General features: G+C 38.3%; 1 protein-coding gene across 1 annotated transcript; it reads right to left on the bottom strand.

Annotated features, from left to right (window-relative positions):
* Positions 1 to 3,531: 3,531 nt before the first annotated feature.
* CD1C (CD1c molecule) lies at positions 3,532 to 8,442 on the bottom strand. Its single transcript, XM_006895505.1, has 5 exons — positions 8,379 to 8,442; positions 7,248 to 7,514; positions 4,912 to 5,190; positions 4,222 to 4,500; positions 3,532 to 3,626 (listed from the first exon to the last, which is right to left on the bottom strand). The coding sequence occupies exons 1-5, from the start codon at positions 8,440 to 8,442 to the stop codon at positions 3,532 to 3,534; spliced, it is 984 nt and encodes a 327-aa protein (XP_006895567.1).
* Positions 8,443 to 14,440: the final 5,998 nt, after the last annotated feature.

Here is a 14,440-nt window from a genome sequence, read left to right as displayed (position 1 = left end):
CAACAACAACAACAACAATACCATCTCAGGAAAGGGTCTCATGACAGAAGTTTACAGAATCCTGCAGGGCCTCCACAAGAAAAACACTGATAACCAATTGAAAAATGAGTAAGAAACATGGAAAGACTTTTCATAGAGGAAGACATTAAGATGGACAACAGACACATGAAGACATGCTGAAAATCATTAGCAAAAAGAGAGATGCCAATCAGAACCATAATGAGCTACAATCTCACTCCAATAGTAGTGCAAAGTTTAACAGGACAACAAGCAATAAGTATTTGCTGTCAAGGATGTGGAAAGATTTGAACTCTCATAGAGTGTTGGTGGAATTGTTAAATGGTCCAACCACACTGGAAGGCACTTTGGCATTTCCTCAAAAAGCTGAATTTGTTCTTTAAAACAATGTATTTGAATTTTTTAAATAAGCTAGTATAAAATTTAAAGAAAAACCCTGAACATAAAATTTCCATATGATCCAGCCATTTCACTGCTAGGAATATACCCTAGTGTAATGAGAACTGAGACACAAAGATTCGTACATAACAAACATTGTTCATAACAGCATTATTCACAATCACAAGAATGTGGAAATAGCCCAATTACAGTTGAATAGATTGAGAAATTGTGGTACATGTGAATACATGATGGAATACTACACAGCACTCAGGAGCAACCATTTCAAAAATTACTAAATAACTTGGGAAAGATTGTAGGACATTAACCTGAGTGAACTAACTCGGTCTCATAAGGATAAGTATGCATGACCATAATTGTAAAAACGGAAAGATAACTAGTAAAATGTATCTGGGATTCAAGGTGGAAAGGGATGAGAACAGGGTAAAGGTGGACAGAGGTGAAATCATAGGGTCACACAATTTTGTAGGGTGAGGGGAGGTTAAAGGAAATGGGAAAGATCCAGTGGGGTTCAGGAAGGACAGGGTTATAGTGGACATAGTTCAATGGTAATTCATTTTATAAAACCTAATGAATGAGAATTATGTTATTATATGAAACACAATGTGAACAAAGGGTAGTATGAAACACAATGTATATGAACTTAGTTTGCAAACCAATGTTAAAAAAATAAATAAAAACGTCCTTGCATTGAAATGTTTGTGTTTTCAATAACAGGGAAATTTATCTTGGAAAGTGACTGTTCACAGCCTGGACTTCACTGACTTCATGGCTATGAAGTAATTTCTCACACTTGTGTGTACCTATTTCAATATATCGAGAGTTGGATTTAGAGGGGTGATCAGATTCAGCTTTGGTTATAAATCTTTGAAGCATGTCTGTTGGTCTCATTTACTGCTTGTATCCACATCCTGAATCTTTTGGTTTTAAAATGACTTTCTTTTTTTTAAAAATAATTTTAATGAGTATTTGCAGAGATTTTGGATTTCCATTCATTCATTGCTACACTTCTTTCCCCGCCCATCCCTCCCCCACCCCAGTTTGCTCCTCTCTTTCAAAAGTAAAAGAAACATTCCTATTTTAATACAAATTATTAACAATACCATCTACCATTTATTATTGTGCAATATAATGAGAAACAGATAATGAAGAGTACATAGATGTTAGTGGCGAGTTCAGTGGTAGAATTCTCACCTTCCATGCAGGAAATACGGATTTTATACCCTTTTGTGCATTTCACATACAGACAACATCTGTCTGTCAGTGAAGATTCCTGTGTTGCAATGATGAACAGGTTTCATCAGATTCCAGGTTAACACAGACTGAGTAGAAAGTCCTGGCAATCTATTTCTAGATAATAACTAGTGAAAACCCAATGAATCCCAATAGTGGGATACCCAACCTGTCATGAGGTTGGATTAGGATTGGGCAGGATTGAGTTTTAGCATTTATACCACTTGTTCATAAAGTACTAGGAGTTGGGCCTGATTCTGAAGTAGCCAACAATAACAATATTACAAGTGGAAACTAGTAAATTAAAAATTTATCTAAAAGTTTCTTAATAAACTGCATAAAAATAATCTATTTAGTTTTCAAAGTTTTTCCAAAATAATGAGAAAAGTAACTTTCTAATTTTTAAAAATGTGTTTAAAAAATTTAATTTTATATTGCTTTGCTTGCAAAGTTTGTATACATTTGTTTCACACTATCCTTCATTCATCCACATTGTGTTTCGGATATCATTCCCATGCATTGTTGTGTTGTGTGCTCTTCTGGGGGTATTTGGGCTGCCTTCACAGTCTCAGTGTCTGAGGCCACCAGAAAGTGGGAGACATGTGGGTACTCTTTTTTGTGTGTGGCTGGAGATGCCTTTCAGGACTGCCTTCTTGGCCTTTTAACACCTTTGCTTTTGGCTTCAATTTTGGGAAGGGCAGGGGCCTTTTTTTTTGCTTTCCTCAGCTTTGTGCATCATCTTTGTAGAAAGGCTGTGTCAATCCATCTTATTGGGGATCTTCTCCTTCACTTACCCTCCATCTTTCCAAGCATGATGTCTATTTCCAAAGAATAGCCTCACCTAGCTACATGTTCAAAGTATGAAAGATGAAGCTTCAACATCTTTGCCAATAAAGGAACACTCTGGCTACACTTTTTCTAAGATATATCAGTTTGTTCTTTTGGCTGTCCATGAGATATTCAGTACTTTTATCCAATACCACAAAAAGTATCAATTCTTCTGTCACCCTTATTCACTGTCTGGGGAGGGGGGGGGTGCGTGTGTGTAAAAATAAGTTTGAGTGCAAAATCTACTTTTATTTAAAGGTTCAGGGTATAAATTAAGGAGCTAGTAGAATGTGAATTTCTTTATCAACTAATAAGGCTTTAAAGAAGGAATGAATCAATGCTTTGAAGATTACAATGCTGTCTGGAAGAAAAGAAATGGAAAAATGATATCGAGGTGACAATTAAATTGGAAATTTTGTTAAAATTGGAGTTTTGTTTTTCAGCTGAGCACATATTATACGCAGTTCAGAAACTTTTTTAAGATTCACCCCACCCCCTCAAGAAGAAGCAGAGGAAGGAACTGAATTGCTTCAGTTGTTGGTAGAAAGGATTAAATGTATCAGAATATAGTTAAGGTTCTATGGAAATTCAAAAAGATAAAGAGACATTTTTTACTTGTGACTCAGAGAAGACTTCTGGAAGAAATTACATCAGAAATGGGTTTTAAATATTGAATACCACTAAAAACATGGATATTTATACCAAGTTATAGCATACACAGTACTTTTATTGAACAATTTAACAATTTTACAATTAACAAATATCACAAAGCAAAACCATAAATACTCCTGTCATTGAAGAGCAGACAGTTTCATGTCAGTATAGTGCTTAGATCCTGGATTGTTGTTCTTCTGGTCCACTGGAGGAGGCTTGGTAAAAAGGCTCATAGAATGTGCTGATAGGAACTGTAAAAGAATAGAGAAGGAGAAATTCTCTTTAAGGTGATGAATAAATAAAGGAGAGGGAAGATGGTAAAGACAAAGTGCTAAAAGAAAGAAACTAACAAAGAAAACAGAGCAAGAATTTGACACTAGAGGAGGGCATACAAAGAACTCACCAACGCTTCTTAGACCATAATGCGAGACCTATCAGAAGCACCAACGTCATGGTAACGGCCAAAATCAAGTTCATTGAGCTGTGTTGTTGTCCTAAAGGTTTGAAAGATGTCTGAATGTAATTTGAAATATAGTCTCAATTTAATTCTGTTAATTCTCCTATTTTACTTAGCGTGGATGAAAGCTAAATTAATAATTCTTCCATTTCATTGGCATCATGTCCACCCTCAATCAAAGACAAAATCCTCACTTCCTCACAAAGTCATTATTCTGGAAAAGTCTTATTTCCCAACACTTTATTTTTTTAATCATCCATGTTTAGTCCCTCTGGAGATTCTTTCTTCTCCTCTATATCACCCACACCTATTCCTGGCACCTTCCACTTTTCTTGTATTCTACACTCTAAATTCAAAGATTATAGAAATCACTAGGATAAGAGTTTGTTGGGAGAATGGGGCTTGGGTGAAGGAATTAGGAAAGATCCAGTGGGGACCTCAAAATATGAGGTAATAATAGGCATCAATCAATAGTGATTAATTGTATAAAACCCAAAATATATGGATGATTATATGAAACACAATGTACATGAATGAAACATAATGTATGCCAATTTTATATGAAAACCAATATAAAATAAAATATTCTTTTAAAGAAGATTACCATCCAATCAGCCCATACTTTAACTTACCCCAGTAGATGATGATATCTTTGCTGCCCAGACTGCTGTGCCTCACCTGACAAGACAAGCCTGCTAATTTCTCAGTAGTCACATTGAGCGTGGCCCAAAGATACCAAGTCCCATCAGCATTGGGAAGAATGTCCCCTTGTTTAGTGTCTGGTTGCTCCTGCTCATTCCGCATCCATACCACCCAAATGGGCTTTGGGTAGAAGCCAGAAACATGACAAACCAGCAACTGATGGTCAGGAGTGAGAGCAGGGCTACTGGAAAGCCAGGCCTGTGGCTTCACTGCAGAGAACATAACACACCTTCAGATAATAACTCTAAGACACAGTTGAACTCAAAAGTCAGTAGCGGTTGTGACTGATAGCAGCACTTTAAGACAGAGTAGAACAGCTCCATAGGATTTATAAAGCTGTATTCTTTAAGGAAGCAGACGGCCACATCTTTCTCCCACATAGTAGCTGGTGGGTTTGAACTGCCCTTAATATCTACAACTCAGGGCTTATCTAGGGCTCCTCACAGAGCTTAAGGGCATATATATTGCATTACATGCACAGTTATCTCTCCACCCTTCTAAGAAACTATAACCAAGCACCCACTGTCACTATTCTCTTCCGCTTCCTAAGTTTTAAGGCAACCGTGAGAAGGACCAAGACTTGAAATGGAAATATCTTAAAGAAAGGGAATTTAACTGACCTTGTCTGTGGAGATACATCTTCCCTGCATCCAGCAGACCCAAGAGAAATCGGGGGCAAGTGTTCCTGATGAGTCCCTGCACCGTCTCCAGGATGCCTTGGTACTGGTTGATAAGATTGCAAGCATTCTGGGCCCTACTCCCTCCCTCTGGAGAGGGCACCCATGACGTATTTCGGAAGTTCATGAAATCTGACCCTTGATAAGCTACATGGAAGAAGCCTTGTGGAGTGTCTCCAGGGTACAGCTCACAGCCAACTGACACCTGTATCTCAAAAGGGTCTAGGGGAATGTGCATTGGAGAAAGAGAAGGAGGGAGGGAGGGAGGGAGGGAAGAAAGAGATCATATGAAAAAATTAGAGGAAGGATATAAGGCTCAAGCCATGTAGTAAAGACACATGGAGGAAAGTTTATGGGTGTAAAAGTGGGCTAAGGATACCATTGATCAATAAGAGGAAAAAGAAGAATTGGTGAAAATTGTATAGGAGGAAGGATAAGCATCAAATACACAATACAAAAGTGCTTGCTTTGGAGAGATTAGGGTAACTAGTATGTGAATAAGTTAGAAGTCAGTAAACTCAGACAAGTAAAGGTACTTGTCTCAGAGAGATGAGTATAGTATTCCAGGGTGAATGAAATTGGGTCATAGTGGTTATGGTCTATGGACATAGATCATTGTTAAAGTGAAATGAGGAAAGAGATAATAAAAAAGTCAAGCACAGAATGGCTCAGTTATATGACTCTGGATTTTTGGTTATGGGAGAGAGACTACTAGCAAAGTTTAAAAATCACACTCTCTCTCTCTCTCACACACACACACACACACACAATTCCATAAGGATGATAGTTGGAAAGCATGATCAACATAAGTTAATGTCACCGTGAATATATATGTTAAAATATATAAAGAATAATGATGAAATAACAAATATTTTCATTACATATATATTTACCATTAAAGGGAAAAAAGAAACCATGGAAAATAGAATCCAGAAACTAGACTAAAGGGCTAACGGTACACATGAATCACAGCCTCTTTTAGAGTGAAATTAGAAAAACTGTTCCAATAAGGAATGAACAGTCCTAAATAGAATGGGAAGGAAATGTAGAACAAAATGCAAAGTAAGGGGAAAAAAACCCAACCAGGATGGTTAAACTAGTAGGCATTAGAAGACCCTGAGACCATTATCTAGACATGATGCTCTTTAAACCTGGAACTGGATCCATTCCCAGATGTCATCTTTTAACTAACTAATAGATAGGTTCATAAAATAAGCAAAATCACATATAAGTATTGTGCTCCTCTAAATATATAGATAGAACCAAATGGTCAATATTTTTAATACAGCAAAGATGTGAAACAAGGGCAGAGAAGCTAGACTATAGAATTAAAACACCCAGAGTGGAAATAATAAGAATAATAAGAAAATAATAAATAATAATGTTTTTATATTCATATAACCAATGTCACTGAACAGAATGTATAGACATTGTTAAATGGGAAATTCATATGCTGTATAAACTTTCACCATAAATACATTTTAAAAACCTAAAAGTAAAATGTATAAAATATACATTTATCTGTATAGTTATAATGTATAAGAATATGAATGTTTATAAAATATACTTATTTTAGGAAGTATATTTATAACATATTAAAATATGTTTATAAAACTATAATTATATATTTCTATATAAAACATAAGTTTTTGAGCTCTGATGTTGAAGAAGAGCACTGAACATCACATGGACAGACAAGAGAACAAACAAATACATCTTAGTGATGTTGCAGCTGGAGTTCTTTTTGGAGGCACTAATGAGGAGGCTTCCCCCCACATACTTTGAGCATGTTGCTAAGAGATGCAGTTCCTTGGAGAAGGACATGATGCTAGGAAGGGTGGAGGGTCTGCGAAGGAGAGGAAGATCCTCAACTACGTGGATTGACACAGGGACTGTGCAATGGGCTCTTGTGTGTCGGGAAGTGTGAGGATGGTGCAGGACAGAACAGGGTTCAGATCTTTTGTTTATATGGTCTTTATGAGTCATGCTCGACTGCATGGCACCTAACAATGACAACAACATATGTTTTATGTAGAATGTGTGTGTGTGTGTGTGTGTATAAAACATTTTTTTAGAAACTCCAAACACGGATTCCTAAAGGTGAAAGGAAGTAAGAATTTTTTAAGTCGGTGTTGGAATTACCCGCAAGAGGTTTATATGTACAGATACTTACAACGGCAAAGAGATAGCAGAAAATGGTTCACACTTAAAAGTTACTCCACCAAAATAATTTTTTTTTAAATCTGAAGAAATCCTTTAGCAGATGGAATTGAACTTACATTCCAGGTTGAATGCACTAGCATACTCTTGAATCTCCCGAGTAAATCCAATGAAGTAGACACGGAACAGCAGCTGCAGATCTAACAGCTCCTTGTTGCTGAAGTTTCCCTTGGACCAGCTGTGTAGGAAACGTATGGTGCCTGATTCGTTCTCCCAGTCGTGAGTCTGCAACTCGTTCAGCCAACCTGAGCCTTGATTTTGTACCCAGGTTTGGTTGGCAAAGGATGCTATCTGGATGAGGTGAAATAATATGGGTTCCAGGATGGCTGTGGGTAGTAAAAGATTAAGTAAGGAGATGAAGTGGTTTAGCTATTATTTTTGCCTAATACAAGATCCCATGCCTCTTATCTGCTTTCAAGGATGTAAAGTAGTCCTGGAGGTAGGGTTACTCAGATTTTGTACTTTGTGACCAAAGACATCATGCAGAAGCCTACACATTTCTGCCTCGATCCACTTTCATCTGACTAGGAGCTGCCAGAGGATTTCTTACCTTCTTTATTGCTGCTGCCTAAGGGCAGGATAGCTAAAAATGCAAGTTGCATAAACAGCATTTCATTTGCAGGTGTTTCTTTCTCACAGCAAAAGATGACCTTTGATCTCTGTTCTCAGCAAATCTTCCCCAGGGTGTCTCAGTTCTAATTTTCTTCTACTGCCAACAGACTACCTCCTTCCCTCGAAGCCACTGCCTACAACAATTAAATGCTACAGAATCTCACAAGACTGAACTTCCTATCCAGTGTCTCATTTCCCTTCCAACTCTGACTTAAAGTCAGCCTCTTTACAGCTCTTCATTCTGTCTACTTCCCTTTCTCAACTGCTGTGGACAAAGTGGCATGCGACTATTTTTTTTAATATATAGTGAAGCATCATTGTTGGCTATCACAATTTAACAAAAACTGCTATCAAGAAACACAGCACTTAAAATTACAACATAAAATAATCAAAATTAATGCAGAAATGTCATGAAGAACAAAAAAATTAAAGGTCTGCATAAAGCTTGATTACAATACATCAGTAAGGATCATTTTACCTCTTTTGGATTTTATGTCTCATTAAAAAATAAGGAGAAACTAAAAGTTTCCCATAATCCTGTTTGTTTTATGAGATGACAAATCTTGCAGTTTCCTCACTGAGCTCTGGCTCCAGGCTCTCATCATGTTCTCTCCCCTGTAGCTCTTCATCATGTTTCTTCATTTTCCATGTTCACAGCATTTTCTTTTCCATGTTAACCGTATTTTCTTTACCATTGTATCTTATTTGTCACCACTCTCATCTCTTGATTCTCATCAGTTCATTTACATATTTGAGAATTAGCTTTTTTTGGAATCACCTATTAATTTCTCAGGCATCTGAATAAACTGTAGGGAACCTTCCAAAGTCCTTAGAGATGCGGCTCTAATATTTCAGAGTAAAGAGGAGTATGAAGTGCATGAAGAATAAAATCTTTAGTAGATGTTATTCCAACCTTCACTCACTTAAAATTCCCTCAGCATACACTAGGCGCCAAGCATCTCATTAAGCATGTAAACACACAGAGAATCATTCCAAACAAAACAAGGAGCTTTTAAGTGATAGAAAAAGCAATAGATTTAAAGCAAAACTTAAAATACATAGCATCAATGTCATGTCTGTGTACAGACTCAACTTACAAGCCTGATTAGAATAATACTCTATAGTAAAATATTTTGACCGTCAAAGCCCTATTGAAACTTTAAAATTGCATTTCAACCCCATAACTGAATTCTGGGTTGGTTTCTGATAGTTGGAAGAGGTAGCCTTTCAAGAGAGTACAAATGCATATTGGAGTTAAGTATTGTTATTTGGTGGGGAGGTAAAGTATTACCAAAAAATGGCAGCATTTGTTAATATTTTAATTTACTTAAATAGTATATAGGAGAGATATTTGATAGGAGAATTAAAACCTTTGAGCTGTGGTGCTGGAGAAGAATATTGACAATACCATGGACTGCTAGGGAAACAAACAGGTTCATCCTTGAGAGGGTGAAACCAAGTTACTCCTTGGAGGCAAAGATTCTGAAGCTTCATCTGACATACTTTGAGCTTGTTGCAAGGAAGGACCAGTCCTTGGAGAGGGACATCATGCTTGGAAGAGTGGAGGGAGAGCACAAGAGAGAAAGACCCTTGACGAGTTGGATTGATTCAGTGACTAAGGGTGATGGGGGTAGGTGTGTCAGAGACAATAAGATTGGCACAGGATAAAGCAGGGTTCAGAGGTGGTGTGTATAGGGTTACTATGTCAACGGCACATAACAACAACAACACAATTGACCCTGACTGATTACCATGCGTGAGAATCTGAGCATACGATATTGGTGAGAAATATACAGTGCATTTATCATGCTGTCGTGTGTTAGCAAGTGAATTCTCACAGATAGCAAGCTTATATGAGAGTAGAACTGTCACATAGGGCATTTTGGCTGAATTTTTTACGAGAGCTGATCACCAGGACTTTCTTTCTGTACAATCACTAGTGGGTTTGAATCACTAACCTTTCAATTAGCACCCAGGCACTTAATATTGTTCCATCAAAGTTCCTGTTTTATCATTATATTATTGTGTGTGTTGTTGAGTCAGAGTCAACTCATAGCAACTCTCGACAGGTTTTCAGAGACAGCAAATCACATGGGAGGAGAATGCCCATCCTTCTCCCACAGAGCAGCTGGTGGATTCAAACCACTTGCCTTTGGGATTGCAGCGCAGCATCTTACCATTAGGCCACCAGTTGTTGTTGGTGGTGGTGGTGGTGATGGTGTTATGTGCCATCGAGTCACCTGCAACTCATAGCAACCCTATGTACAACCGCCCTAAATCCTTCTCTATCCTGTGCCAATCTCACTATCTCCGACACACCTACCCCAAATAACCCAGTCACTGAATCAATCCACCTCATAGAGGGTCTTCCCTTCTTGTGCTGTCCCTCCACCTTCTCAAGCATGATATCCTTCTCCAAGGATTGTCCCTCCTTGCAACATATCCAAACTCTGTCAAACAAAGCTTCAGAATCCTTGACTCCAAGGAGCAGCCTGGTTTAACCTCTCCAGGATGAACCTGGTAATTTTCTTAGCAGTCCATGGTATATTCAATACTCTTCTCCAACACAACAGCTCAAAGGCATCAATTCTCCTTCTATCATCCCTAGTCTTTGTCTGGATCTCAGATGCATAGCAAATGATTACAAAGACCGTGACGTGTATAGGCATACCGTAGTCTCCAGACTGACATCATTGCTCTTCAGTACTTTGGAGAGGACTCTGACAGCAGACTTTCCCAATACAATAATCTTTTCATTTACTGCTGATACCAAGAGTGTTGACTTTGGAGCCAAGCAAACTAAAGCTGTTAACAATCTCAATATTTTCACCATTCATTCTGATGCTGCCACTTGGACCAGCGATGAGAATCTTTATCTTCTTGATATTGAGCCTCAACCTATTTTATCATTATGTTGTTGTTACTGTCATTAAGTGCTGCCAAATGGAGTGTGACTTATAAGGACCCTATGAACAGCCAACCTGAACCTTGCCCTATCGTGTGCCTCATCATTTCTGACACACTAGAGCCCAATGCTGAAGTCATTATGTCACTCTATCTCACTGGGGTTCTTCCTTTCCTTCACCGACCTTCAATCTTTCCAAACATGATGTCCTTTTCCATGTAGCCTTGTCCAACGTATGAAAGATGAAGCTTCACCATCTTTGCCTCCAAGGAGAACTTTGGCTGCACTTTTCCCAAGACATACCTGTTTGTTATCTGACAGTCAATGGGATATTCAGTACTCTTTTCCAGCATCACAACTTTTGTCATCCTTTTTTTCCTCTGAGAGCTGGACAATGTATAAGAATGACAAAAGAAGAGTTGATGACTTTGAGCTGTGATGTTGGAGAAGAGCACTGAACATCCAGTGGATGGATAAAAAAACAAAAAATATGTCTTGGAAAATGTGCAGCCAGTGCTCTTTGGAGGCAAGAATGATGAGGTTTCGCCTCACATGCTTTGGGCATGTTGCTAGGAGGGGCTATCCTTGGAGAGAGATATGAAGCGAGGAAAGGTGGAGGGTCAATGAAGGGAAGGAAGACCCTCAACCAGTTGGGTGAATTGACACAGGAACTACCACAATGGACTCTTTGTATCAGGAAGTGTGGAGATAGCACAGGATAGAACAGGGTTCAGATCTTTTGTTTGTAGGGGTGATATGAGTCGTGCTTAACTCAACACCACCTAACAACAGCAATATAGATAGAATATTTAAGCATAGGTTTTTCTATTTTTACATTATGTTCATTTAAAAATATGTTTACAATGAATTTATGAAGAATCAAGGTGATTAAGAAGACCATGGCCTGAATCAGGTATACCTTAGTCTTCAAAGTGACATGGTGGTGTTGTTGTTGTTGCTGCTGCTGTTGTGTGCCATCAAGTCAAATACAACTCATAGGGACCCTATGCATAAGATCTGAACTCTGTTCTAGCCTGCACCATCCTCACACTTCCTAACACACACAAGAATCCATTGCAGCAATCATCATGTCAATCCACCTGTTTCAGGGTCTTCCTCTCCTTTGCCGACCCTCCACCCTTCTCAGCATCACATCTTTCTATAAGAAATAGCACCTCCTAGCAACATGTCCAAAATACTCTAGGCAAAGCCTCATCATTCTTGCCTCCAAAGAGCACTCTAAATGCACCCTCTTCAAGACATACCTGTTCATTCTTGTGGCCGCCCATGGGATATTGAGTACTGTTCTTCAACACCACAGCTCAAAGGCATCAATTCTTTTTTGGTCATCTTTATTCATTGTGCAGCTCTCAGATGCATTGCAAGTGATCAGAAAGAATACAGCCTGAAGCAAACTGACATAGTGACCCTTAAACAGTTCACTAAGAGTAACAACAAACACTTTCAACACTATAACAATATTATTGCTCAGATTTTTCACCATCAATAATGATACTGGAAGCAACAAACATTCTTTTTTCCATTATGGTACTAGATATTTGGCAATTTCTATGAACTAAACATATTTAATAGAAAGACATAGGTTAAGCTCCATTTCAATCATTCATGAATATAAGACTTCATCTTTGAACACACTTTTAGTGTGAATACAGATGTCATGCAGTAGATCTACTGTGTGGCATGAGGTAATTATGAGTTGGAATAGACTCATCAGCAAATAGCACCAGTAGCAGATATAACCGTCACTCATCTGTCACTTTGTTGTACTGTGGTGCTTTGCATGTTGCTATGATGCTGGAAGTTCCAAAGCCAGTATTTCAAAAACCAAGTGTCAGCCATGCAGACAAGTTTCAGTCAAACAAAGATATATCAATACAAAAGCCACTTTGGAGGATGTTAACTCATTCCAATGATAGCAAGAATGCTACAGGAAGGGCAACATTGTGTGTTGTGCATAAGATCGCTATAAAAAGACTTGGAAAAGATTTGGTAGCAATTAATAACATGCATTTAGCACATTATTTTTCCTACAAAAAGTCAACATAATATGTTCATTTTCCCTCTACCCTTGAAATTGTTGTTATGTGTTGTCAAGTTGCTTGCAACTCATAGTGACTTTGTGTACAACAGCCCTAAACCGTACTCTATTGTCTCTGACACACCTACCCCATTACCCCAGTCACTGAATCAATCCATCTCATCTAAGGTCTTCCTCTCCTGCACTATCCTTTCACCCTCTCAAGCATGACGTCCCTCTCCAAGTACTGGCCCCTCCTTGCAACATGTCTAAATTATGTCAGATGAAACTTCAGAATCCTTGCCTCCAAGGAGCAGCCTGGTCTCAACCTCTCTAGGATGAACCTGTTTATTCTTCTAGCATTCCAGGGTATGTTTAATACTCCTCTCCAGCACCACAACTGAAAAGTGTAAATTCTTCTTCTATTGTTCTTAGTCAATGTCTAGCTATCTGATGCATACCAAGTAATTGCAAATACCATGTCCTGAATTAAGTGCACCTTAGTTTCCAGACGGATAGCATTTCTATTCAGTACTTTGGAGAGATCTCTGACAACCAATTTTCCCAGTGCAATTCATCTTTTAATTTCCTGGCTGCTGATACCAAGAGTGTTGATTGTGGAGGCAAGCAAACTGAAGCTGTTAATCTCAATTTCTTCAAATAGGTTTGAGCAATGTAACTCAGTTCTTCCCTGTAGGTTCTGTGTAGGTTCTATACAGTCTTGTGATTGTAGTTCTGGTAGAATGTATGCTATAGCTATAAGCCATTTGCAAGTGGGTCATTTTGGAACACCACCTCTGATCATCTTGGTCTGCAGAACCAGTTCAGAGGCCATATATTCTACATAGCATCGCTGACCTGAAGGAACTGGGCCTATGTAAGAAATAGTTTTCAGTTAAACCTCTAAGATTATGTTTTATTTCTAATTATAAGACACCCTCACTGTCTTTGTTAGTGTTAAAAAAAACCTCACTGCTTCTGAGTCAGTTGTGACTTATAGTGAGCTCCCATCAGGTTTCCAAAGCTGTAAATCACTACAGAAGAAGACTGCATCATCTATCTCTCTCCTATAGAGCCTTCAGTGGATTCTCACTCCCAATATGCGCAACATTTGAATTAGCTGCACAACTGAGTAGAGATTATACCACCAGAGTTCGCTTTTAGTGAGGTTAAAAACCAGTAAGAAGCATCCTTGCTCTTTTCTGAGTTCAAAGGAGATGAGATATGCCTAACTGAGATGGGAGCAAAGTTGCCAACATTATTTCTAATACACCTGATAAGAATTTGCTGCTGGGGTTGTTGCTTGTTAATGATCCACAATCAATCAACCACAGAATGATGAGAGACCAGGATGATGGAAAAGAGTGAAGCAAAGTATATAATACATGGCTGCTCTGGAAGATGGGGTAGAGTGGAATGTATCCTGGCAAAGGAACCAAATAGACCAACACAGGAAAAATAGAGCTGTGTTTTATGGTTATTTCTTACCTTTTTCAAATATTTTCTCTTTATTCCCTTAACTCTTGGTACATCATATTGCTTGCAAATTGCCTCATTATAGAACTAACTACTTCTAGAGACCTCTGTCCTTATCTAGAATTTCTGCTTATCTTGACTTCCCTTCCAAAGCCCTCTATAAAAATGTAAACACAGGTTCTTCCCTCATCTGTGTTTTAACAGAAATGAGTAGGAAATTT

The sequence above is a fragment of the Elephantulus edwardii genome, unplaced genomic scaffold (genome assembly GCF_000299155.1).
Source record: "Elephantulus edwardii isolate Elephantulus edwardi_28Jun2011 unplaced genomic scaffold, EleEdw1.0 scaffold00168, whole genome shotgun sequence".
Classification (NCBI taxonomy): Eukaryota; Metazoa; Chordata; class Mammalia; order Macroscelidea; family Macroscelididae; genus Elephantulus; species Elephantulus edwardii.
Note: the sequence above shows the minus strand (reverse complement) of the source record. Positions and strands in the feature narration are given on the sequence as shown.

Excerpts from the sequence above, each read along its gene's own strand:
- CD1C (XM_006895505.1), bottom strand. The coding sequence starts at position 8,442 with ATGAAGAAACATGATGAAGAGCTACAGGGGAGAGAACATGATGAGAGC. Across the intron at positions 7,515-8,378 it reads GAGCCTGGAGCCAGAGCTCA|CCATCCTGGAACCCATATTA; the intron begins GTGAGGAAACTG and ends TACTACCCACAG. Across the intron at positions 4,501-4,911 it reads GATGTATCTCCACAGACAAG|TGAAGCCACAGGCCTGGCTT; the intron begins GTCAGTTAAATT and ends TGTTCTCTGCAG.